At 37.5% G+C, this 26,797-nt stretch overlaps 1 protein-coding gene across 1 annotated transcript in view; it reads left to right on the forward strand.

Moving 5' to 3' along the window:
• The window catches only part of LOC132557829 (homeobox protein Mohawk-like), a 69,555-nt gene extending 43,885 nt beyond the window's left edge, over nt 1-25,670 (forward strand). Inside the window, exons 2-5 of the mRNA XM_060222356.1 lie at nt 1,488-1,810; nt 13,970-14,395; nt 19,087-19,144; nt 25,021-25,670. Of these exons, the coding sequence (XP_060078339.1) occupies nt 1,488-1,810; nt 13,970-14,395; nt 19,087-19,144; nt 25,021-25,114 (901 nt within the window). The 3' untranslated portion in view covers nt 25,115-25,670. The remainder of the gene's footprint in view (nt 1-1,487; nt 1,811-13,969; nt 14,396-19,086; nt 19,145-25,020) is intronic.
• Nucleotides 25,671-26,797: the final 1,127 nt, after the last annotated feature.

Consider the following 26,797-nt stretch of genomic DNA (forward strand, 5'->3'; position numbering starts at 1 on the left):
TTACACAAATGAAATTACTTCCAAACCGATTTGCACGTAAATGCCTTTACGTTCGAATAATGAATACCACCGCGGTAGTAGTACTAAGAGCGTCCTAGGCCTGGCGTTCAAAGGGATTAACATCCTGGTTTTAGAGGATTACATTTCATAGCTACACTTAAAACAACATGAATTTGACGTTACGCAGATCACTTGCGCAACATGCAAAGATAATTATACTCGAAAATGGCAAACTTCCAAATGAAAACATTCATAAAGCCAAGAGTCGATAGCTATATTTATAACTTAAACGTTAAAATGTTTTTCGACTTAACAGGGTTCTCATAATTTTTACTTTGTTTTGAAGTTACAGATGATTATGACTTCGATTGCTATGGTGCACTTACACAGCTAACGATACACGTACACAGCTAACGATACACGTACACAGCTAATGATACCCGTACACAGCTAATGATACCCGTACACAGCTAACGATACACGTACACAGCTAACGATACACGTACACAGCTAATGATACCCGTACACAGCTAACGATACACGTACACAGCTAATGATACCCGTACACAGCTAATGATACACGTACACAGCTAATGATACCCGTACACAGCTAACGATACACATACACAGCTAACGATACATGTACACTGCTAATGATACACGTACACAGCTAATGATACGCATACACAGCTAACGATACATGTACACTGCTAATGATACACGTACACAGCTAATGATACCCGTACACAGCTAATGATACCCGTACACAGCTAACGATACACGTACACAGCTAACGATACCCGTACACAGCTAATGATACCCGTACACAGCTAACGATACACGTACACAGCTAATGATACCCGTACACAGCTAATGATACCCGTACACAGCTAATGATACACGTACACAGCTAATGATACCCGTACACAGCTAACGATACACATACACAGCTAACGATACATGTACACTGCTAATGATACACGTACACAGCTAATGATACGCATACATAGCTAACGATACCCGTACACAGCTAACGATACCCGTACACAGCTAATGATACACGTACACAGCTAACGATACACGTACACAGCATAACGAAACCTGCATCCGGATTTTGAGCCGTGAAAAAAATAAACTTACAATTTATCCGGAAACTTCTCGCAATTACAATTCCTCTGATGAAATCAATTCAATTTCTCTAGAAGGAGTATATGGTCTAGATTATGTAGTGATATTGAATATGGTAGTGCAGATCTGTGACAAATAGAAAAAGAAATAAAATCCAAAACACTTCCACTACGGAAATGTAGAGGAATTTGTTTTACAGCGTAGAATATATTGATATCATTGAATCTATTTTCTATATCAGTGCCAAAATTCCTTATTTTTATCGATCGATCACGTGATTAGTTATCTCAATGCTACTTTATGATATCTATTGTTGTTTTTTATTTTTTACATTTGGCTATCATCTTCTGTCTTTTCAGTAACATCAAATTTCAAATGAAAGTTCGACAGAAACGACAAACCATGCAGAATATGACACGCCCATTGAAACAATGGCTGTGTGACCATCGAGGGAACCCCTATCCCTCAAAACCGGAAAAGGAAATCCTAGCACGAGATTCTCGTATGTCTCTCGTACAAGTCTCGAACTGGTTTGCAAATGCTAGACGGCGACTGAAGAGCACAGTCAAAGGTGATGACGTCACGTGGTCCAGAAGAGTGAAATTATACAATAGCCGCGTGACGGGAAATGCCGAACTTTTAAGTGTCAGTTCAGACGACAGTTTGTTTGACTCTGACGAGGGTAAGTTATCGTATAATGTTTACTTCTTCCAAAATATTTCAGAAGTTGGGGGAGGGGTGTTATTTCTTATCCTCAACATCATTTTCTTCCAAAGAAGTGTTTTATCACCTGACAGAGTAACATACTTCGAATGTGACTATCGAGCGGCGTCTAAATCCGGAAGCCTAATTGGCCCCTGGTATTGTGACAGATCGACAATCCCCATAGAAGTTGCTATTTCCATACATCGAAAAATGTCATGCATGTATAAGATATGAAGGCTTTACAATCATTATTCATAAAGTAAACTGTATATACCATTTTTCTTTGAAAATCTTCTAATTTAGTGGCGCTCCTATCGTATAATTTGGTCACGTGATCGTTTTGTCACGTGGCCAATCATGTTGTCAGCCGAGCGTCAAACGTTCATTACTTTATAGATGTAATGTTCCCTTGAGACTTTATTAAATATATTTTTGATGTTTCCCTAACTTTATTTTCTATCTATACCCATTCCACTCACGTGTAAGGTAGAGAACTTCATTTTCTATCTATACCCATACCACTCACGTGTAAGGTAGAGAGAACTTCATTTTCTATCTATACACATTCCACTCACGTGTAAGGTAGAGAGAACTTCATTTTCTATCTATACCCATTCCACTCACGTGTAAGGTAGAGAATTTCATTTTCTATATTTACCCATTCCACTCACGTGTAAGGTAGAGAACTTCATTTTCTATATTTACCCATTCCACTCACGTGTAAGGTAGAGAACTTCATTTTCTATATTTACCCATTCCACTCACGTGTAAGGTAGAGAACTTCATTTTCTATCTATACCCATTCAACTCAGGTGTAAGGTAGAGAGAACTTCATTTTCTATCTATACCCATTCAACTCAGGTGTAAGGTAGAGAACTTCATTTTCTATCTATGCACATCTCACCCACGTGTAAGGTAGAGAACTTTATTTTCTATCTATACCCATCTCACTCACGTGTAAGGTAGAGAGAACTTCATTTTCTATCTATACACATCTCACTCACGTGTAAGGTAGAGAACTTTATTTTCTATCTATACCCATCTCACTCACGTGTAAGGTAGAGAGAACTTCATTTTCTATCTATACCCATCTCACTCACGTGTAAGGTAGAGAACTTTATTTTCTATCTATACCCATCTCACTCACGTGTAAGGTAGAGAACTTTATTTTGTATCTTTACTCATCCCACTCACGTGTAAGGTAGAGAGAACTTCATTTTCTATCTATACCCATTCCACTCACGTGTAAGGTAGAGACAACTTTATTTTCTATCTATACCCATCTCACTCACGTGTAAGGTAGAGAACTTTATTTTCGATCTATACCCATCTCACTCACGTGTAAGGTAGAGAACTTTATTTTCTATCTATACCCATCTCACTCACGTGTAAGGTAGAGAATTTTATTTTGTATCTTTACTCATCCCACTCACGTGTAAGGTAGAGAGAACTTCATTTTCTATCTATACCCATTCCATTCACGTGTAAGGTAGACAGAACTTTATTTTGTATCTTTACCCATCCCACTCACGTGTAAGGTAGAGAGAACTTTATTTTCTATCTATACCCATCTCACTCACGTGTAAGGTAGAGAACTTTATTTTCGATCTATACCCATCTCACTTACGTGTAAGGTAGAGAACTTTATTTTGTATCTTTACTCATCCCACTCACGTGTAAGGTAGAGAGAACTTCATTTTCTATCTATACCCTTTCCACTCAGGTGTAAGGTAGAGATTAGAAATAGGTAAGCTTTCTTATTTGTTATACATAATAGTCGTTGAGCGGAAGATTTTCAGTTGTCTATGCATAGTATAAAGTCATGTTGGGGCGGTGTTTTAGTATCTGTAGGCTACGTCACTGAACATTATACGGGAGGCTCGTCGCATTCCATCTAGAACTATTTAGTTGAAGTGTTCAGTGTTCCTTAGTAAAACCATGTCAGCATAGAACGGTCCGTTTCTCTAATTTCTCAAAAATACAAAACGCCTCGGACAGGGAGCGTCAAATCACACAACTCTGACCGAATGAGTTATCGCCCCTCCGTGATAAATGATAAAACTCGCTCAGTGTGATTAAAATGAAAAAAATCTAATTTACATGATTATAATTTAGAGCGCTTTGTCGGACTGTGGGTTAAGTACCATGTCTGTAGGATATGACGCTAAAACACTGAAGCCCATCACAGAAATAGGTTGTGCCAGCCCATCAATTAACAGTGGCGTTGAAAACGATCTCTATTATCTCGGTGGAAGTACATTTTTCACGGGCTGTCGTGCGTGAGGCGTCGCGGAGTGATATGATAGTGTAAATAATAATACCATATTGATTGCGTGTCGGAATAGAAATTCTGCTGGCACACAGGTTTGTTAGATATATCGACTACTGCGGCTCCTTGTCAGAGTAAAAATCATTTACCACGATCAAAATATATCAGCAGAATTGGAAAGGAGAAACTGCACTACAGATCTGACAGTAGTGACTTCGTGATAAATACCTAGAGGGCTTCCGAACGATCTTTGCCAGAGTTCCATCACATTCTCTTGAATCCATCTGTTTGCTTCGTAGATTACGAATGGACAAGAGAGAATCAGAGCGAGGTGTCCTTTGGTATGAAAAGGGAATAACTGCTGAGAAAGTGGTGTTAGATGTGTGGATTATTGTCCCAATACCAATTAATTTGAAGCTCGCGAAAGACATAAATAGTGTGCGATTGAAATCCATTTAGAATGAAAATACTACATCGTAAAGAAATGATAAATGAAACAGTTTTCTTACTACATATTAGTATATCCTTCACCAGCAGTCGAACCGCTTCGATGTCATGCGTTGTGAAATTGTATTCCCAATTGTGATTCGCCTGACAATGTTTCAGGCCATCTGCCCAACAATGTGGGTTTTACCTGGGTACAGGATCACCTACATTACCACGTTGGTTTTCCAGGGTTACTTGTTCACCCGCCCGACCATGCGGGATTTCCCTGTGGTACGGTGTCACCCGCCCGACCATGCGGGATTTCCCTGTGGTACGGTGTCATCCGCCTGACCATGCGGGATTTCCCTGTGGTACGGTGTCACCCGCCCGACCATGCGGGATTTCCCTGTGGTACGGTGTCACCCGCTCAACCATGCGGGATTTCCCTGTGGTACGGTGTCACCCGCCCAACCATGCGGGATTTCCCTGTGGTACGGTGTCACCCACCGGACCATATGGCTTTTCCCCGGATACGGTGTCACCCACCCGACCATATGGCTTTTCCCGGATACGGTGTCACCCACCCGACCATATGGCTTTTCCCGGGTACGATGTCACCCACCCGACCATATGGCTTTTCCCGGGTACGGTGTCACCCGCCCAACCATGCGGGATTTCCCTGTGGTACGGTGTCACCCGCCCAACCATGCGGGATTTCCCTGTGGTACGGTGTCACCCACCCGACCATATGGCTTTTCCCGGATACGGTGTCACCCACCCAACCATCAGGCTTTTCCCGGGTACGGTGTCACCCACCCGACCACGTGGCATTTCCCGGGTACGGTGTCACCCACCCAACCACGTGGCATTTCCCGGGTACGGTGTCACCCACCCGATCATATGGGTTTTCTACGGGTACGGAGTCACCCACCCGATCATGTTGGTTTTCTTTGGATACGCAATCACTTGCCCGACCACGTGGATTTTCCTGGGATGCCCCCGTTTCTTCTTACAAATCCCTTTGGTGCCTTTCCGTCCGGGCAATTAAAAGTGATTAAGATATATACAACTCACTTCATCATTAGTGTAGTGTTATTGATATGAAGTTAGTAATTATTGCAGCTGATATACCATAATGTTCGGGCTTTTCAGCCATGATCTCTCCTGTTCATGTAGATGTGAAAATTATTGATATTCAGAATAAAAATTCACGAATTAAAATCTAGACTTTAGGAAAAATAAAATTTGAATGTGACAACAGTTCGGTTGTATCAATAGTGACAACAGTTCGATAACCAAGTGTCTATTTGATTGCGGTGACAACAGTTCGGTCATATAGATACTTGTATGACCACAGTGTCAGAAGTTAGGTCATACAGGTACATGTACGACAACAGTGACAAAAGTTCGGTTTTAGATAGACAAAAATCTGGTTGTATAACTTTCCAGCTTTAATTTCATTTCCGAGATTAAATTACGATGCTATCGGCAAAACTTAATCTGTTTTCAAATAATGTTATGTGTGCGTGATTTAGTAGCGTTACACAAACTTAACCCAACATTTTCGTTCGGTTGAACCAAAGCTGAGAAATCTCATTTTAAACAAAGTATGAGGCTTGAATGACCTCCCGTATTGTTAGTACAACGATAAAATTCTTACGGTAAAATCTCGTTCACATATGTACATACATTTAAGTGTAATACTAAGGATTTTACTTTTTGAAAATGATATGAAATTGAACAAGCTTACCAGCTTAACTCACACAGAGGATGAAGGTATCGACATGTTTTACCAGCTATCCGCAATATGTGTTTGATGAGGAAGTTATTGATTATGTACCCTATATGTATCTCTCTAAGTCAATGTTCCATCATTAAAACGTAAATAAATAAATGAGAATGTTGTGACCAGACTCTGCAATAAGATTCGTCAACATTGTTCGATCTGATCAATTGCTTCACCCCCGCGCGCCCCCACCCCCACCCCAACCCCCTCCCCCGCGGGGAAAAGGGTAAAAAAGTTATTCTCGACACAAGAAACAGCGAATTAGTAGTGTAGATCTTCCTCGTCGATAGCTGAAACCCAGTCTTACCATCTAAGGAATTTTAGAGATATTCCGGTTATAAAACGAAATGGAATTTATTTTAAAGTTATGCTTTGTCCTTGTGTCTTAAATACGAGAAGGGTAGGGTATGTTTGAAATGGTTAACCTAACAATTATAATTTTGAGACATTTATGTTATAAATGACATAACTACAGGTGTGTTTTGGTTGTTGTTGTTTTTTTTTTTGCAAATTCAAATACTATTGATCAGAGTTGTGTAAATGCTTGATGTGATTAAGAAAATCAACTATTTAGTAAATCAAGGTTACACAAGATCTTTGTTGCATCAAATTAACGATGAATTCAAATTAAATTCAAATATCAAAACTACTCAAATTGTGAGTAGATACGCGACCTTGAAGACCAAATGTAGGTTCTGGGTACTTTAAGAAGAACTTTGTCATTTTGGAACCTGTTTGAGCTTATCTGATATTTAGTAATATTCAATAATAAAAACCAGTTGAAACGCGTTATTAATATGTCAGACATATTAAATTACTCTGTATACAGACGATATATGTCCAATCAGTGCATATTAACTAGATTTTAGATTGATAATGTTCATCTAAAGAATATTTATATTTATTTAGCATGTAAACTATTCGTCAATAAAACACAGCATGTTTGTTTTCACACTGTCGAACTTCTGTTTCCAATATCTACCTTTAATTAATCCAGATCCAATCTGTTTTATGCAGTTACACCGAACACTGCTTCAAAATGAAATTAATATTCTACTCATAACAAGTTATTTGCTTATTAAACATAACAAAACAAAATCTTTAAAATTCTTTTAGTTAAAAAAAAACCGCTAACTATTATCAGCTTTGATGAAATTACTTGCGTTTAATAAATGAAAACTAATTTAATCATAAGTATATATGTGGCATATTGGTTAGTGGGTAGGTAGGATGTTTCGATTTGTGATATATTTTTCTAGCCAAGCCTGGATTCTTCGTGAGGCATCTGAAGGAAGACGTCTTCAATAATGACAAATCACGAGACTTACCTTTAATCCAGAAACAAAAGTATTAGTGTTACTGATATACAGGTACACTTTACTTGTTATACATATCGTTTCTCTATAAAGAACGCCTGTATGTAAAGGAAAATAGAACAATTGTCTATAAATAACACCCGTCTATAAAGAGCACCTGTCTATTAAGAGCACCTGTTTATGAAGATTGCCTGTTCATAAACATCTCAATAAAAGCCCATTATAAAACAGATGTAAGACATTTCTAAATAACACCTTCCTTTCAGGAACTCCTGTCTTTAAATAACACCTTCCTTTCAGGAACTCCTGTCTATAAATAACACCTTCCTTTCAGGAACTCCTGTCTATAAATAACACCTTCCTTTCAGGAACTCCTGTCTATAAATAACACCTTCCTTTCAGGAACTCCTGTCTATAAATAACACCTTCCCTTCAGGAACTCCTGTCTATAAATAACACCTTCCTTTCAGGAACTCCTGTCTATAAATAACACCTTCCCTTCAGGAACTCCTGTCTATAAATAACACCTTCCCTTCAGGAACACATGTATATAAATAACACCTTTCTTTAAGGAACATCTGCCTTTAAATAACGCTTTTCTGTAAGGAACATCTGTCTACAAATCACACCGTCATATAAGGAACGCCTGTTTGTAAATAAAACCTTTTAAGGAACATCTGTCTTTAAATAACACTTTTCTGTAAGGAACACCTGTCTTTAAATAACACTTTTCTGTAAGGAACACCTGTCTTTAAATAACACTTTTCTGTAAGGAACACCTGTCTTTAAATAACACTTTTCTGTAAGGAACACATGTCTTTAAATAACACTTTTCTGTAAGGAACACATGTCTTTCAATAACACTTTTCTGTAAGGAACACCTGTCTTTAAATAACACTTTTCTGTAAGGAACACATGTCTTTCAATAACACTTTTCTGTAAGGAACACATGTCTTTCAATAACACTTTTCTGTAAGGAACACATGTCTTTCAATAACACTTTTCTGTAAGGAACACCTGTCTTTAAATAACACTTTTCTGTAAGGAACACCTGTCTACATAAAACACCTTTGTATAAAAACACGTAAAGGTGACGCTAACAGAATATATAAAACAGCTCTAGGGAGATATGTTTTGATGTAATGATCGTCTCTTTATACAGTATAAATAAGGATACTCCGTCGTGGAATGTAGAGGTTAACAACCTTGTAAAAATCTATAAATACCCTGTATAGAAAGATCACGTGATTGTTTATACAGACTGAAATGACAGATAAAAGGGTCGTTCTATATCTAAATACATGTACAATCTATCTAGGAACTCGACGATTAAATTCTTCTGACCTAAATTACAGTGATAGGAAATGTGTCGATCACAAATAGGAAAAAAAGACGGAAAAAATTTGGAGACATGTCAAAATGTGTCACTCTTGAACAGGAAGTTTGGCCTTGTTTCACTGGTGAGATAGACGACAGATACAAGTGGCTTCTCACTAGCACAAAATATCTCAAATACAAAAGCTAGTATAATATAATACATGTACAATTCTAATCTGAATACTTAATATCTCGATGTATTGGTATGCCGAAATTTCCCAGAATGCCATTAGTTGTAAATGTGAGTCACTTCTCGTAAAAACGGGGAAATCTTGACCGCGGTTATTGGTTAGCATACGGGAAGGTTTTATTGCACACGCACTACAACAATCATATACATAAAGAGTATACTCTCAGGACATACATATTATATCATCATATCGATAATATTGATTATTATTTAATAATTGAATTATGACGCCAAGAGGAGACGGTGTATCGATCCGAGATAAACAGGCTGTGTTTTGATTAAATGGACTATATGGTTAGATTTCGTTCATAATTGTAATAGTTAAAATAAGGATCTTCACCAAAATAAAACAATTTTAAAAGGAAATTGGTAAAGATTATCGGCTTTAAATCAACGCTAATCGACTCTCGCTGTCTACCGCCAATAGTTGTTTAGATCTGAGAGTGTTGGGTCAGTCCTGTTTTTTCGTATTTTGACATTTTGTATGAAATGGTTATGCAAATTTTTAGATATTATAATTAACAGAAAATGCACACCTTTTAACAAATATTTAAATGTCATAATTTTCTGAGTTATGAAATGAAAATCTAACCATTTTGTCTCTTTACATGTTGGCATATTTTTTTTTAGAATAAAACGATTGTCCTTTCTAGGATCCAAACCCTTTCGCTTTCATATTACGTGTCGGAAACACGACTAAATGTGGACACATTGACAGGTTAGGGAGCATTCCTCTAACCTTCTATTGTACGATCTACAATATTAGTTTAAACTGTATTTTATTTTGTGAAATGAGTACAGTACAAAAGCAAATATGCATTTTGGATTCAGAAACAAGTACAATGTACTTATATTAATCTGTCTCCGTGTCTAATTACATGGGCAATGGACAGCACTGACAACATAATGTAATTAAGTAAGTGCATAAGTACAGGGAAGGGGAAAAGAAAGGGTGCATGGGTTCAAAGGAGGAAACCGTTGTAGGATGACGAAGCAAGAGTTTAGGACTGCTATAGATCTATATTTGATTGTGGTTCACTCAACAAAGTACAATATACCACGATACTACAATATTGATAAAAGATAGTAAAATTGGTCGCCGCTGGAGAATCGATGTTTCCTTCCGTGTCATATAATATGAGGACTTTGATATCGCCATTTAAACACTTATGATCTCGGCCTTTCCTTCTTGTCCCGTGTCCTTTTTCTTTGTTTTCGTTATTTTTCACTATTATTGCCTCTTCGTCCCAACTCCACCCACCTAAACAAACAAAACTTAACAAACAAACAAACAAACAAAACTTAACAAACAAACAAACAAACAAAACTTAACAAACAACAAACAAACAAAAAACGAAAAAACGAAAAAACGAAACAAAAACAAAAGCACAAACGCTGACTGCATGGATTTGGCAAAGACAAATTCTAAAATCTAGAGCTTACACACATGGATATATCACAGAAAGCGATGGTTTGAAATATTTCTGAATCAATATTATATCATTCGTAGCTTAGAATACTATGTAGGTTTTGAGTAGATCACGTGACTTTCTTAATAGCATCCACGTAGACTTGGTACTGTCGAAATCTATATTTCTCGAGATGAGTCACCCGTTGTTTTCGGAATAAAACCGGCGTAGGGATACCCAAATTATTGATCTGTGATACGGTTTTCTTCCCCAGTTCGGCAATAGCCTAGAAACCAAGCTATATATAAACCGTGAATGTACGTATTCCGTGTCTATACATGGTGCGACTACTGCCAAGAAGTTGATCGAGTACCACGTCACATCGTTCAGTGGCTTTCTTATGGATTAATAGGGTTTACTTTCCGGCCATGATCCGGGTTTTTTTCCTGACATTAATGACTTCTGTCAATATGGCGTTGAATCTTTGGATTGATTTCGATTTCTTTGCTGATGTTTTACATTAGAATGTTTGTCACATCAGAAACTTTGAACCGATGGAGAGAAAACTCACAGTCTTGTTATGATTAAACGAGATATTGTTATACGTAGGATCTTGTGTTTAGAGAAACAATTCTCTGTGGAACGGAAAAGAGGATAAACCGGGATGACTTCAGAATGTCCGAGAGAGAGTTATGTGGGAGAGTTTGGGGTCTGTGTCCGAGAGAGAGTTATGTGGGAGAGTTTGGGGTCTCTGTTCGAGAGAGATATATTTGGGATAGTTTGGGGTCTTTGTCCGAGAGAGAGCATTAATTGAGTTTGTTTAGGTTTCTGTCCGAAAAAGATAATAAACTGGGATAGTTTCGGATCTGTGTCCGGGAGAGATGATTACGTGAGATAGTTTTGGCTTTGTGTCTCGGAGAGATGGTTACCTGAGAGAGGTTTTGGGAGGAGCTAGGATGGGGATTTTGGGAGGAGCTGGGATGGGGATTTTGGGAGGAGCTGGGATGGGGATTTTGGGAGGAGCTTGTTGGATGGGGATTTTGGGAGGAGCTGGAATGGGGATTTTGGGAGGAGCTGGGATGGGGATTTTGGGAGGAGCTTGTTGGATGGGGATTTTGGGAGGAGCTGGAATGGGGATTTTGGGAGGAGCTAGGATGGGGATTTTGGGAGGAGCTTGGATGGGGATTTTGGGAGGAGCTGGGATGGGGATTTTGGGAGGAGCTTGTTGGATGGGGATTTTGGGAGGAGCTTGGATGGGGATTTTGGGAGGAGCTGGGATGGGGATTTTGGGAGGAGCTGGAATGGGGATTTTGGGAGGAGCTGGGATGGGGATTTTGGGAGGAGCTTGGATGGGGATTTTGGGAGGAGCTGGGATGGGGATTTTGGGAGGAGCTTGTTGGATGGGGATTTTGGAAGGAGCTTGGATGGGGATTTTGGGAGGAGCTGGGATGGGGATTTTGGGAGGAGCTGGAATGGGGATTTTGGGAGGAGCTTGGATGGGGATTTTGAGAGGAGCTGGGATGGGGATTTTGGGAGGAGCTGGGATGGGGATTTTGGGAGGAGCTGGGATGGGGATTTTGGGAGGAGCTTGTTGGATGGGGATTTTGGGAGGAGCTGGGATGGGGATTTTGGGAGGAGCTGGAATGGGGATTTTGGGAGGAGCTTGGATGGGGATTTTGAGAGGAGCTGGGATGGGGATTTTGGGAGGAGCTGGGATGGGGATGGGATATGTAGTAAGTAGTTTGGGTGATGATTTAAGAATGAGATCGGAGAAATGGGGAGGGAGCAAAAGATACAACGGCCTTCAAATTAGGAAATCTATCTGGGCACCATGAAACGATTAATGCAATTCCTAATCGTGTCGACGTTACGAGAGTACCAAGCCTTCAGGCCTGTTCGGTCTCTCTAATGGCTTAATCAATATTAAACTTTCCAGTGTTTTCAAGTTGATTAGCATAGACGAGGCGAGGCTATTCGGATCCACAATCAACGTGTATTTGACAGGACTTTAAGATAGAAACTGTGTCACCTAGAGACATTCATTATAGTAACATTTAGAAAGTACATCTGACCTTTATTTATCGACGTTTTGATTGCAGAACTAATTACAAGAAAGTACAGGCATCCGAGTTTTCTGTTTTCAGAAAAAAATCTAGATAAACAACAAACAAAAATAAGTTATCAGAATAAACAACAAATATATCATAAATAACATTAGCGAGAGAAATAATATCTTTGACATCTAAGAGATTGAGATTATTGACTTCCATGAAGGTGGATATGAGAATTCGATAATCTGTCGATGTGATCATGTTTTTAAGAACCATCTTGGAAAAAAAATGTCATTTCAAGGGAAAAGGTTACAAGTGGTAGGTCGTGCTGTCCGTGCGAGAGGTGGCGGGAGATAGAGTTGACGTTATGGGAGGTGAGCGGGAGATAGGAATTAGCGGGAGATAGGGTTGGCGTTACAAGAGGTGAGCGGGAGATAGGGTTAGCGTTACGAGAGGTAAGCGGGAGATAGGGTTGGTGTTACGAGAGGTGAGCGGGAGATAGGGTTGGCGTTACGGGAGGTGAGCGGGAGATAGGGTTGGCGTTACGGGAGGTGAGCGGGAGATAAGGTTGGGGTTACGAGAGGTAAGCGGGAAATAGGGTTGGCGTTACGAGAAGTGAGCGGGAGATAAGGTTGGGGTTACAAGAGGTTAGTGGGTGATAAGGTTTGGGTTACGAAAGGTTAGTGGGAGATAGGGTTGTGGTTACGAGAGGTTAGTTGGAGATAAGGTTGTGGTCACGAGAGGTGAGCGGGAAATAGAATAAAGAGTTTGAGTTGGATGTGGAGCGGATTGATATCGGGATTGGGAGGGGAGCTTTGATTAGTAATCGATGGTCTGACGGGAGATCGAGTTGGGAGCGGATGGATGACAGAAGATAGGGAGGATGGCTGGGTATTTGGTTGCTGGTGGGTCGGCTTGCGCAAACCGGTTGGGAGGGGAGGGGATAGTAACGTTAGTAAGACCTCACCGATCTAGTAGTTCAAGAATATTTTGCTTCGATTAGAGTTTTGTTTCATTGTGATAGTAAAAAATGATTTAGGTAGGAGATGAAAGGGTGTACTTTTTGTTTTACCAGTGGTGCTTCCGGTCTTAGTCCAGCAGCAACTTTCATACAAACTAAACTAGAGGCCATTATTTGTTGCTTTGTTTTTTTTGTCGTGTTGTTGTTGGCATATTTAAAATGTTTTAGAATTAATTGAATTCTTATAAAGATTAATTTTTATTCATGTAACATGCAAACCGTTAATTGCTATATATATATATATTTTCATTTCTTACTTCCCCTCAATTTATCTTACATGTATTTTTCCAGATGAAAGCCGCCTTTTCCGTTCGTCACATTCGAATCAACCGGAAATGACGTCAGAACCAATGGAACAGGATGACGAAGAGAGGGATCTCGTGCCCTCGCGATCTCAGACACCAACAATGAATCAGACCGATTATTATTCAAGCCTTACACAGTTAAAGCCGCCATTAGACACAGGATCTCAGAACAAGCCCTACAAACAGACAATTTTACAAAGATATCTCTCAGATACGTACCGGAACAGAAACGCTGGTCAAAGATTGGATCATCGATTTAATCAGAAACTGGACACCATGGAGATGACCGCATTTAACAAGACAAGGTCGCGTAAGCCTTCAGGGTCGATCGGGTCACGGGATTATGAAGAAATGTCCACGTCATCAGGGGTATCCATGAACGATAGTAGTCATCATTTACCTGTGTTTGATGGTAAGTCGGTTTGGTCCCTTTGTTCACCCTAGTTTGTCCCCTTTTATTCTCTATTTGATATATTTTACATGGGAAGACGGTATGGGTGGTATAGACAAAGCAATGCATGCACGTGAAATGTTTTTAGAAAAGTCACATTCATCTTTGTGTTTGTGATATATTCATATTCATCTAAATGCTTGTTTTTATGCGGAATTTGATTATCTGGTTCTCGGCGGTGGGCCTCAAGGCGATGTACTTACTTCAGCTTATTTGACAATAGTAACAATGATATAATAGAGCACACAGGTAGAGATACCATCTTTAAAGGGACTTTCTGTTGAAAAACAATTGTGATACTAAAATAATTTATTTTACGCTTGAACAATAGATTATAGAAATAACAGAAGTGAATACCTAGACCACCTGCGTGACAAAGTAATCATACAAGGTCATTTGATAACCTATATTGCAACAAGGACTCACGTGACTAAATCAATCACTATATGATATTACTTAGCATTTAAGCTAATAGCATTAATATTTTAAGTTCAGCACAAAACGACTGTCTAGATTCATAGAAATATACCTGTCAAAGGTTATAAATGACATAATTTATTTTTAAATAGCATCTCGGACTGCCATCACCTTCAGAATTCAATAACAGAAGTTTACGCGTGAAACTAAGTACCTACCTGGGGAAAACCTCTGGCATTTTACACCTGTCTAAGTCCGCCCCAGATACATTGAAATGTGTTGAAACTTTAGATTTTCATGAAGCGCAATCAATGCCGATTTTTTGCACGTGATTTCAATTTAAACCCACAGAGGGCATAATCTTTTACCAATTCTCAGTTTCGGTAGGGACTCTAACAGGAGAAACAGAATCCTAGTCTCTCATTGGCAGATTTATTTGCGTGAGTCCTACAAAGCTGAGACGGATTTTGTATCATTGAAAAATTGATTTAAAATCAAAGGCTTATCTTATTAAGAATTAGTAGGTGTGATCTTTATATATATATATATATATCAGACTTTGGACTGGTGTGATAGTTATTTAGAAAGAGATTTGATGAATATCAGTTCGATATCTAATTATCCTATAAGTGTAGATTGTTTGCAATGTACAGGGGTGTATTTTTGCTATGTGAAAATGAGATATACAAAAACTGATGGCACATTTTAAAATACATTCGTGTGTTAAAGGTTGATAAAAACTAGAGTCATATTTAAACGTAGTTCGCACAGGAAGTGATGAAACAGTTACACGAAGATAAAGACTGAAGGCACTTAAGATATGGTACTTTCTAGTGAGACACAAGTATCGATGATCAAGGAAAGCGACTGGAATCAGTGACCGACTCTCTCTCTCTCTCTCTCTCTCTCTCTCTCTCTCTCTCTCTCTCTCTCTCTCTCTCTCTCTCTCTCTCTCTCTCTCTCTCTCTCTCTCTCTCTCTCTCTCTCTCTCTCTCTCTCTCTCTCTCTCTCTCTCTCTCTCTCTCTCTCTCTCTCTCTCTCTCTCTCTCTCTTTACTTGTTTCCTTGCTTGTCTACTTCCTTCACTTTATGTTTGGTCTTCTAGCTTACGTCAGCATTATTATATAAAAGCTGTATAGTTTGAGCCCTGGTGGCCTGGGTGAATCAACAGATCCACTGATATTTATTGTCAGATTAGCGATTGATATCGTGTTTATAACAGTTTTCACTGTTAGTTATTATCTTTACGTGTATTCGCTCTCAGAACCCCACCTTCAAGGTTACATATAAATATTTATGAGTATTTTAATGTTTTAACATCTGTATTTTAATATCTTTCATGATTTGTAACACATTTCATCACAACCGGACATTGAGAATTCTATCTCTCTGGATACTTCTCTCTAAAACTTTTGGCTTATCTGTGGAGTTTGTTTCCAATGAATAAAAATATATGAAAAAGAGATGGAAGTTAAGAGATCTTTTCTGCGGATTGTTTGTCATCAGGATATGTTTTCTTATGGGAATAAACGCGTTGTTTCTTGATGTACTAACATACCTTCAGATTTTAACCGAATCCTTTCTTAACCGACAGCCAGTCAGATTTGACCTGCACATCATGTGGTTGATAAAATATTACAAGACAGGAATTTAATTGATCGCTTTCTGCAACAGAATAGTTATTTACAAATGAAGAAATAGACCATATTTATATATCTTTATTTTTATTTTTATGTATAGAAAAACCTGAAAATAAAATATAGTACAACGGAAAATGATTCCCTACCATATCGCTGTTTTGTATGTTTTTCTTTTGAGGTTCGTGTGATAACGTTAGGGTTAAAAACATGGCTGACGGCGAAGACAGCAATTTTTTTTATTCTCATTGAAATTTTAATTGATTTTTAGGGACACAGGCTCCTTTATCAGTTAGTGGAAGTATATTGTGAAAAGGATTTCTGTAGGAGTTATCTCCCTTCTTCTCTGTTTTCTTCTTCTTCTTCTTCATCTTCTTCTTCTATCCGATTTTTCAAATAGACATCAGAAGATAAATACTATATAATTAAATAGGTCAGTTGCTTTGTAGAACCGACTATTTATGCTAACAAGTCTTTGTATCTTTCACATATTTTGTCATGTGATATAGGAGGCTCTGTTGTACAGTAAAAAATATGTAGAAATGAAAAGCATGTCTCGTGTTATCATCATCACAATCACATTTTATTGGAAAGATATCGCTGCTTGGGCGAGACTTTCATTCCAATTATGACGTCATGATTTGAGATGAAATCGACAGCACTTGACAATGGCGTCGTACTGGTGGTGCGCTAAGGCGATATCGTGAGATCAGGTGATCTCATTATATAGCAGTAACATACGTGAAATGTACATGTACAATGTATAAATATGGACAATAGTATAGAAATAGGAATAGTTTTCGGTTTTTAGGATCTGGATGTTATCTGGATGCTGGTGCAGCATATATAAAAGTGAGGAGTTTTTACTTTTTATCGCGGGTTATTTTGTCGTTGGTGTTAACTCACCTTATACAAAGTCTCATGGTGACCTATTAAGATCACCTTCTTCGGCTTCGTGCGTCTGTAAACAATTTAACATTTTCGACTTCACAAAAACTCCTGATCCGATTTTAATGAACTTTTGCAGAAACCTTCCCTGACCTAAGATGAACTAAAATTGTGCATTATATAGTCCCCACCCCGCAGGGGCCTGAGGGGCGGGACCAAATGTGGTAAAATTAACTCGAATTTCTAAAATCCTCTTCTCAACAGCAGATACTGCAGAATCAAATACTCTTCATGAATGAAAGCATCTTAAGGTGCTTTACCAAAATAGTAAATGTCATGGCACCAGAGTCCCATATTTCCCCATGGGGAGGGGTACAGTTTATTAAAGTTTTTATAGGAAAATAGATTTTGAACATGATTTGTTTAATATCCATTGAAAATATTTCAAACTTTTGAAGAATTATGAGTTGAAGGATGACGGCTTGATGGTATGCCCACATTGATCCTGACTGACCCACAGGGCTGATGGACGGGGCTTAAAGGGGTCAAATTGACTTGAATTTAAAAAAGTCTTCTTCTCAACATCCAGATATGGTAGAATCAAATGCTCTTCATTGATGGAAGGATCTTAAGGTGCTGAATTTGGGAATTTCATGGCGACAGGGTCTCACATTTCTCCGTGGAGAGGGAGTAAAGTTTACTATAGTTTATATAGAAAAATTCATTTTTGAGCATAATTTGTATTATATCCATTGGAAATATTTCAAACCTGGTTAGAATCATGAGTTAAAGGGTGATGGTATGTCTATATTGATCCTGGCCGATCCCCGGGTATGGTAGAATTAAATGCTTTGTATGAATCGTAGCATGGAAGGTGCTTTAATTACAAAAACAGGATCTCACACTTTTTGAGCATAATGCTGTCTATTTCCCTCTAGAAATAACTTTATAAGAATTATCAATATATGACGACAGTTTTGAAGGTATGTATATATTGACACTGGCTTACTACATTTTTCATTATGTAGTTTCCTTTTGGTGCAGTATTGTCTGATTTTGAGATTGATCGGGAAAACAAGTACAGAAGAGATTATCTCAAATTTCATACGTAGGCTCATTTTGATCCCAATTGTATTGCAGCTTTTTTTTGAGATTGGTCGAAAAAATAGATGGCTGACAAGCGGCCATTTTGGTTTTTGTCAATGATAATTTGTTATGGTTATTTCTTGAGAAGTATTTGATGGTAATTCTCGTGCTTCATATATACGTTATTGTTGTTCCGTTATTGTGTCCGTTTGGTTTTTGGCGCCGATAAGAACACGAAAATTGCTGACAAACAGCCATATGCTAATTTGACAAAGGAAATTTGCTATTGATATTTTGGGAAAAGCACTGGATGGATCTTTCTCAAATGTTTATGTAGGTACCCCTTAGATCCTGGTTGCGCCCTGTTGATTTTGGCAATGATGAAATCATAGAAACAGTTGACAGGCGGCCATATTCTATTCAATAATGAAAGATTATCATCGCTATTTCTGCAGAGAAATTTACAATTTTCGTATAATCAGGAGCAATGACAGAAGTATAAAAGAAGGGCAAAGATCCAACTTTAAATATCAGACAACGGTGTGCACCTCGACTCCTGCAGGATCTATTCGTTATATCTCGGTTGTTTATTTCTTAATTTGAACTGTTTCATTTATGTTTACAGATAGCATTGACGATCTTGAAGCAGCAGCTCGTCGTAGAAGAATTTCTGGAGACATCAGGTAATTATCTTAAGAGTTATTTCCCGTTAAAAGTTTACTTCCGGTCGCAGCTTTTACATTAGGCAAGCGAATGTCGTTTAATTGTTCACGTTTGTGTTTCCGATATTGAATTTTTCGGTATTTTACCAAAATAATAATAAAAAAAACAATATTGTAATCTTTCGTGGAAACGCTGACAGATTCATAATTAATTTATGTTCAAGGAAGTTTTACGGTAAATAAACGAAGGACTGTTAATTGAAGTTCTAGGTAACATATAAACGCTCGTCACGTGACATAACAGAGGAGCGTTTACATAAATATACCGTTATATATGAGACCAATATGGCGAGGTTTTCCTGATTAAATACTAAGGGAGCTAACCCAGGTTAATTGTTTTAGACATTTTACATGGAATGAATGAAATACTGGAATATCCCAATTGCTTTAGATTTGGTTTCAGGTATTGCACTTTTTAGTTTGATAAAGACTTTTAGTCGTTGTTATCATACATGATGTTGTATCGTATATGGGAGAAATTCAACTTTGTAGAAATCCGCCCGTCATTGTTATCACGAGCATCGCAACGTTGAGAGTTCTTATCGGGAAAATCTTTAACTGTTCCGTTTATGAATCATGATTCCTAAAGATACCCCCCTCAATTTCTTTGCATTAGAATAGACATGCCGTGAATAAGAAATTCAGTATTTGTCTAAAGTTCCTGTGGATGTCCTTCATTTGACTTTAAACTGTGTATCAAATTGTAGTTGTGTACGTGACTTCACATGACCTTCAAACGACTTCTATCAACGCCTGCACATGTAATAAGTAGTAACCACGTGTTTTTTCCCTGAAGAAATTCCATGTCAGCTCTAAATATAACTGTATTGATGATAAGCGATCGTTTTTAAATAAATTTTAAAATTGAAAAGTGGTATTTCCAAGTAGCATTGGCCGCCGTACTATGTAGAGCATATTCTCTCTCTCTCTCTCTCTGTATATATAAATATGTACTCTATATGTACATGAATATGTTAAATGTATATATATATGTGTGTGTGTGTCAATTGATTGTTATAAAAAATAGTGCATCGAACTTCTAGATATCTGAAATGTAACGGTGTTTTAATCAGTAACACAGAAAAATGATTTTTTCGAAATGAATGAATGAATGTCCTTATAGTGTGATGAACATTAAATACTTTAACCATATTTATTTCTTTTAAATTCTCAGACAGATATCATATGAATGAAATACCATAATTTCACTTCATTACGTTTCATATAAAATTGTGTCTTTATGTCTTCGTCGAATTGGTAGCAATTAATAGATCGTCCGGTAAACAACCCATAGAACGTCGGGTAAACAACCATTGAACGTCGGGTAAACAACCATATAACGTCAGGTGAACAATTCATATAACCTCGGGTAAACAACCATAGAACGTCGGGTAAACAACCATAGAACGTCGGGTAAACAACCATATAACGTCAGGTAAACAATTCATATAACCTCGGGTAAACAACCATAGAACGTCGGGTAAACAACCATTGAACGTCGGGTAAACAACCATATAACGTCAGGTAAACAATTCATATAACCTCGGGTAAACAACCATAGAACGTCGGGTAAACAATCCATATAACCTCGGGTAAACAACCATAGAACGTCGGATAAACAACCATATAACGTCAGGTAAACAATTCATATAACCTCGGGTAAACAACCATAGAACGTCGGGTAAACAATCCATAAAACCTCGGGTAAACAACCATAGAACGTCGGATAAACAACCATAGAACGTCGGGTAAACAATCCATATAACCTCGGGTAAACAACCATAGAACGTCGGGTAAACAACCCATATAACGCCGGGTAAACAAACCATAGATCGTCGGGTAAACAAAACATAGAACATCAGGTAAACAACCCATAGAACGTCGGGTAAACAACCATAGAACGTCGGGTAAACAATCCATATAACCTCGAGTAAACAACCATAGAACGTCGGATAAACAACCATATAACGTCAGGTAAACAATTCATATAACCTCGGGTAAACAACCATAGAACGTCGGGTAAACAATCCATATAACCTCGGGTAAACAACCATAGAACGTCGGATAAACAACCATAGAACGTCGGGTAAACAATCCATATAACCTCGGATAAACAACCATAGAACGTCGGGTAAACAACCCATATAACGCCGGGTAAACAAACCATAGATCGTCGGGTAAACAAAACATAGAACATCAGGTAAACAACCCATAGAACGTCGGGTAAAGAACCCATATAACCTCGGATAAACAACCATATAACCTCGGGTAAACAACCATAGAACGTCGGGTAAACAATCCATATAACCTCGGGTAAACAACCATAGAACGTCGGATAAACAACCATATAACCTCGGGTAAAGAACCCATATAACCTCGGATAAACAACACATATAACGTCGGATAAACAACCATAGAACGTCGGGTAAACAATCCATATAACCTCGGGTAAACAACCATAGAACGTCGGATAAACAACCATATAACCTCAGGTAAACAACCATAGAACGTCGGGTATATAACAGAACGTCGGATAAACAACACATATAGACGTCGGATAAACAGAGATCGTCGGGTAAACAACCATAGAACGTCGGGTAAACAACCCACAGAACGTCGGGTAAACAACCCACAGAACGTCAGGTAAACAACCTAGAGATCGTCGGGTATACAACCCAGAGATCGTCGGGTAAACAACTCATAGAACGTCGGGTAAACAACCCATAGAACGTCAGGTAAACAACCTAGAGATCGTCGGGTATACAACCCAGAGATCGTCGGGTAAACAACTCATAGAACGTCGGGTAAACAACCCATAGAATGTCAGGTAAACAACCTAGAGATCGTCGGGTATACAACCCAGAGATCGTCGGGTAAACAACTCATAGAACGTCGGGTAAACAACCCATAGAACGCCGCAAAGATCCTCTTATCTATCGAGTTTTAGAACGAACAGTAAGAGTAAAAAATCATGATGTGACGTTTTCATCAAAGTATGAAATATTACTTTTTCAAGAAAAAAATTATATTTATCTATTTACTTATTTATAATTACTAATTTATTTGTTTATTTTTTCTTTATCTGTTTATTTCTATTTATCTGTTGATTTTTATTTACTTATTTTATCTAATCTGTTTATCTCTATTTCTTTTTTTCTTTAATTTTCTCAAAACAAAAAGTCAACAAATGAGAACCAGTCGGTGCATGGTTATCGATTTTCCACCAATAAAAACGAGTGTCTAAAATATTCACGTGAATTACGTTAGTACCCTACAGCATGTCACTTGTAGTTAGCAAACAACATGTTAAAAAAACACGTGCTCGTTAAATTAGATTAGTTACAAATATCGCTGGAGGTGTTAACACCTCAAATTGCTTTCCGGAATAAAATTGATCGTAGATCGCCGTTTATTAGTTTCGCCCCACATAGCAAAGGAAGGAATGATGGCATTCGGTCTTGTTGTTGTATGAATCCTTAGCTTAGACAAATTTCCTTAAACTTCTTCAACTGAAACGACGAAAGATATTTGAATTAAAGAAAAGTAATCTCTCTTCAAGGAAAACAAACAATCAAACAAATAAAAACAAGAAAAATTAAAAAGGTGTTTTATTATTGCAAAATTTGTATATTCGTAATTGTGCCACTATTCTTAGGATTTGAAATGAGATAATTCTGGGTCAAAATAAATCACAGGGATTCAGATGGATTGAAAGCTCATCAGTCTAAATGTCAGAACACGAACGATAAAAAAAAGAGAAATATCAAACACAGAACACGATCTGATTGGTTGATACAGTTTTCAACACTCCCTACCTGTGTCAGTTTGTTTCACAGGAAGCTGAGAAACGGACCGGCCTGTATTGTCGCGGTTGTGTCCTTGGGCAGGACACTTTACCTCGGCATTCGATTGACCTCCCTTACGTTGTTCAGTGATGTAGCCACCATCTACTTCAAAGATAGGCTACCTCAAAATGACCAGGCTGTTTAGGGGTACTAAACCCTGCAAACAAACAAACAAACAAACAAACAAACATGATTTTTGTTATTTCTGTAATCAGCTCACGGAAGCATCATGCCTTAAACACAAACAGAATAGTTCAGTGACGTCAACTTAGCACGCTCTTATTAATCCGTATTTGGAGAATCCGCGATTGATCAGACTATCCATGGTTTATAAGAACGGAACTGTCTTCCTGATTTAGACTATTTTTTGAACGGAATGTGTCCTGTCAGGACGTTTTCGTTTCGTCATATTGATTGATCTCAGTTTTATAATTTGTTACAATTAGAAATTAATTATGTTTTAACGCGTTTTCTCTTGGTTGGTTAATTTGGTCAAAGTCGTGTTACACTGAACTTTAATTAGATTGCACATCAGTTTTGGATCAAGAAGTCGATACGTCATTTCATCTCTTTGTGCATTTATCGTTTTTACTTGGGCATTTTCAATGAGGTAGAAACTTAACTTCACCAATGAAAATAAAAAAAAAATAGGACTACATTTACGTGTAGAAGGACATATAAAGAAAACATGTGAAGACCTCGGGTATCCTGCTGTGAATTAAAGATCTCATGAAAACCAGATAAATTTTACAGCATTTTCCCGTCAGGTGATATAATGCTAGACGACACCTCCGATTTAGGTCAGCGATTTCAGGTCGAACATTACCCCCGCTACTTCGGTTTTTTTGTCCCGTCATTTCGGTGATTAAGGAAAACCCAAAGACTTGATAGTATCTAATGTACTATAGATAAATACAGAAAATTTACGTAATTGCTCTAAATTGGTGGCAAGTGTCATTTTTTACGCAACCGGTTATACACGGTGTCGTAAAAAAGTGACATTAACTATTCCGTAATTTATATATACCGATCTTTGCTGAGTAAATTATACTCGGCACCAACTGGTGGCTGATTGTTGTCGATGAAATCTAATTATACCAATCATCATAGACAATAAATCTACACCGTAACAAACAGAGGTATGAACCATTGATAATCTATCATTTTAACGGTGAAGGTCAAAACTCGCTTCAAATATAAAATTACAAATGAAATCAATTCACTAAGAATATATAAACTGTAAATGAATAATAAATAAAGAAAAATAGATGTTTATTAATCACAAAATGAAAAAAAACCCAATTAAATGAATAATATTCCTAGACTGTTTATTGACGTTTAGATTAATAAAAAAAAAACCAGTCTGAAATAAAGGGGGAAATCCGTCTCGGTATACAAAAGATAGATCGCTTTATTCAGGATGACTGTTACCACGAGTCCGATGTCTCTAGAAGACTGATGTCGAATTTTGTATACTGTATACTGTCGATTGTATTCGAGTGCCTTAATCTATTCAATTACTCAAATTTTATTTCGCCTGAAACGAGACAGACAAAAATAATCACAACAAACAGGTCTGTCTAGTTACTGTAGATAATTTGGTAGGGACGAGACAGACAAAAATAGTCACAACAAACAGGTCTGTCTAGTTACTGTAGATAATTTGGTAGACACGAGACAGACAAAAATAGTCACAATAAACAGGTCTGTCTAGTTATTGTAGATAATTTGGTAGGGACGAGACAGACACAAATAGTCACAACAAACATGTCTGTCTAGTTACTGTAGATAATTTGGTAGACACGAGGCAGACAAAAATAGTCACAACAAACAGGTCTGTCTAGTTACTGTAGATAACGACTAATTTAGAGGGTGTACTAATCTTTTATTCATTTCTATATTATCACATTGAAATGATACGGAATATCACAAAATATCAATTATGTTTTTGTGTTTAAGAGTGTAACTTGTACCCTTTTTGTATTTCCACAGGGAGAAGACGGGTGAACTCCGGTTTGACGAATACAGTGCAGCTATGGTGTTGACCTCACTTAGGTCGCGTACTATGTACAACTCATTCAATTAACGGACATCAGCTGCAGAAGATATTTTCATTAATAGATTATAAATATATTATATATATACATTATATATATGTATATCCCTCCCTTTTGTTATATGCATTCATTCCAGATGCATCCGTTGTGCCTACGATATTACCGTATAGAGTTGGGAGTCTATTCATAGTTAATTTTCGTACTTTATGTAAGAACATCATTTTCATTGACAACAGGACCTCAGTACTGATCACTTTATTCTTTACGTTTTCTTGTTAAAAATTCTACGCACAATTGTGATGGGAAAATTTAAATAAATGTTAGTCTTGGTCATCGCTATGCTTGTTATTAAAGCTACCATATGATACAAATGCGATAAGCATTTCGGTGATCAAGATTATGAAATGTAAGATGGCACTGATTAGGGAAAGAACTGCGTTATGGAGCAGAGTATGAACGTTTCGTGAGACTTGGCGGTTATAGAAATATTGGATGTGAATGAGATTTTCAGGAGAGAGTGAGTATGTGAGTTATTAAAAAATCATTAACGTTTTGTCTCTCATTAAAAAATTGAAAATTATAAAACTTGAGTTTAATTATCATTGAGAAGACTTGTATGGTTCAACACTTTATTTGATAATCTTGGCCAGGAGTTGTGTCCAGTGTAAAAATGTTTAAACAGGTTATTATTTGGTGCAGATTTCCAATCGACGGTGTCGTTGCATATCAACTTCAAAACTAATCCATTTCACGAGAACATGTACACACCATACACAAACGGAACGCTGGATTTTAATGACATATCTAATGTCACGTGGTCTGTACCGACATATTTCATATCACGTGGTCTATGCTGACCAAGAGACTCAAGTAATTGAAACAACTGAAAAGCACGTAAAGGTGAAGGTCACAAACTGAATGACAAAACTTGTACACATTGTAATTGACAGGAACAATACTGAATGACAAGACTTGCACACATTGTAATAGACAGGAACAATACTGAATGACAAGACTTGTACACATTGTAATAGACAGGAACAATACTGAATGACAAGACTTGTACACATTGTAATAGACAGGAACAATACTGAATGACAGGACTTGTACACATTGTAATAGACAGGAACAATACTGAATGACAAGACTTGTACACATTGTAATAACCATCAGAATGGGATCAATTACATTTTTTCTTGATCATTCAAAATTTGGAAGGTACTATTAAGTCTTGAAATAGTAATCCAAGCTGCATATGTACTCGTCAACAGGGCACAAGCAAGTCCTCTTTTAATTGTTATAAAAAAACAAGAGAGTTAAGTTATTAGTCTAAAGTCTTTAGAAAGACGAGATATTGTTGTAATGTATAATAAATTATTGTTATATCATCTAATGAAATTAGAGTAGTTCCATACTTAAGTGAAATATTGTAAATGACTGTGGTCTGATGTACAAATAATTTTCGAGAAAATTTCAATCCACAATATATAGAACTTATTAAGCAGACAAAAATGTTATAGTGATGTCATTGTATTTTTCGTTATAAATTCCTTTTATAATATAAACAATAATATAACTAAAATCTTACTTTAATATAAAGGATGATAACTACTAACGATAAATGTTTAGTGGAAGGCAGCTGGAATAATGTAGGGTACCAAGTCGTAGTGGTCCTCACTGTCACACAAACGACATAGATGACACCTAGAGAT

Source organism: Ylistrum balloti, unplaced genomic scaffold (genome assembly GCF_031769215.1).
Source record: "Ylistrum balloti isolate Yb309-2 unplaced genomic scaffold, AGI_CSIRO_Ybal_v1 Utg370732, whole genome shotgun sequence".
Lineage (NCBI taxonomy): Eukaryota > Metazoa > Mollusca > Bivalvia > Pectinida > Pectinidae > Ylistrum > Ylistrum balloti.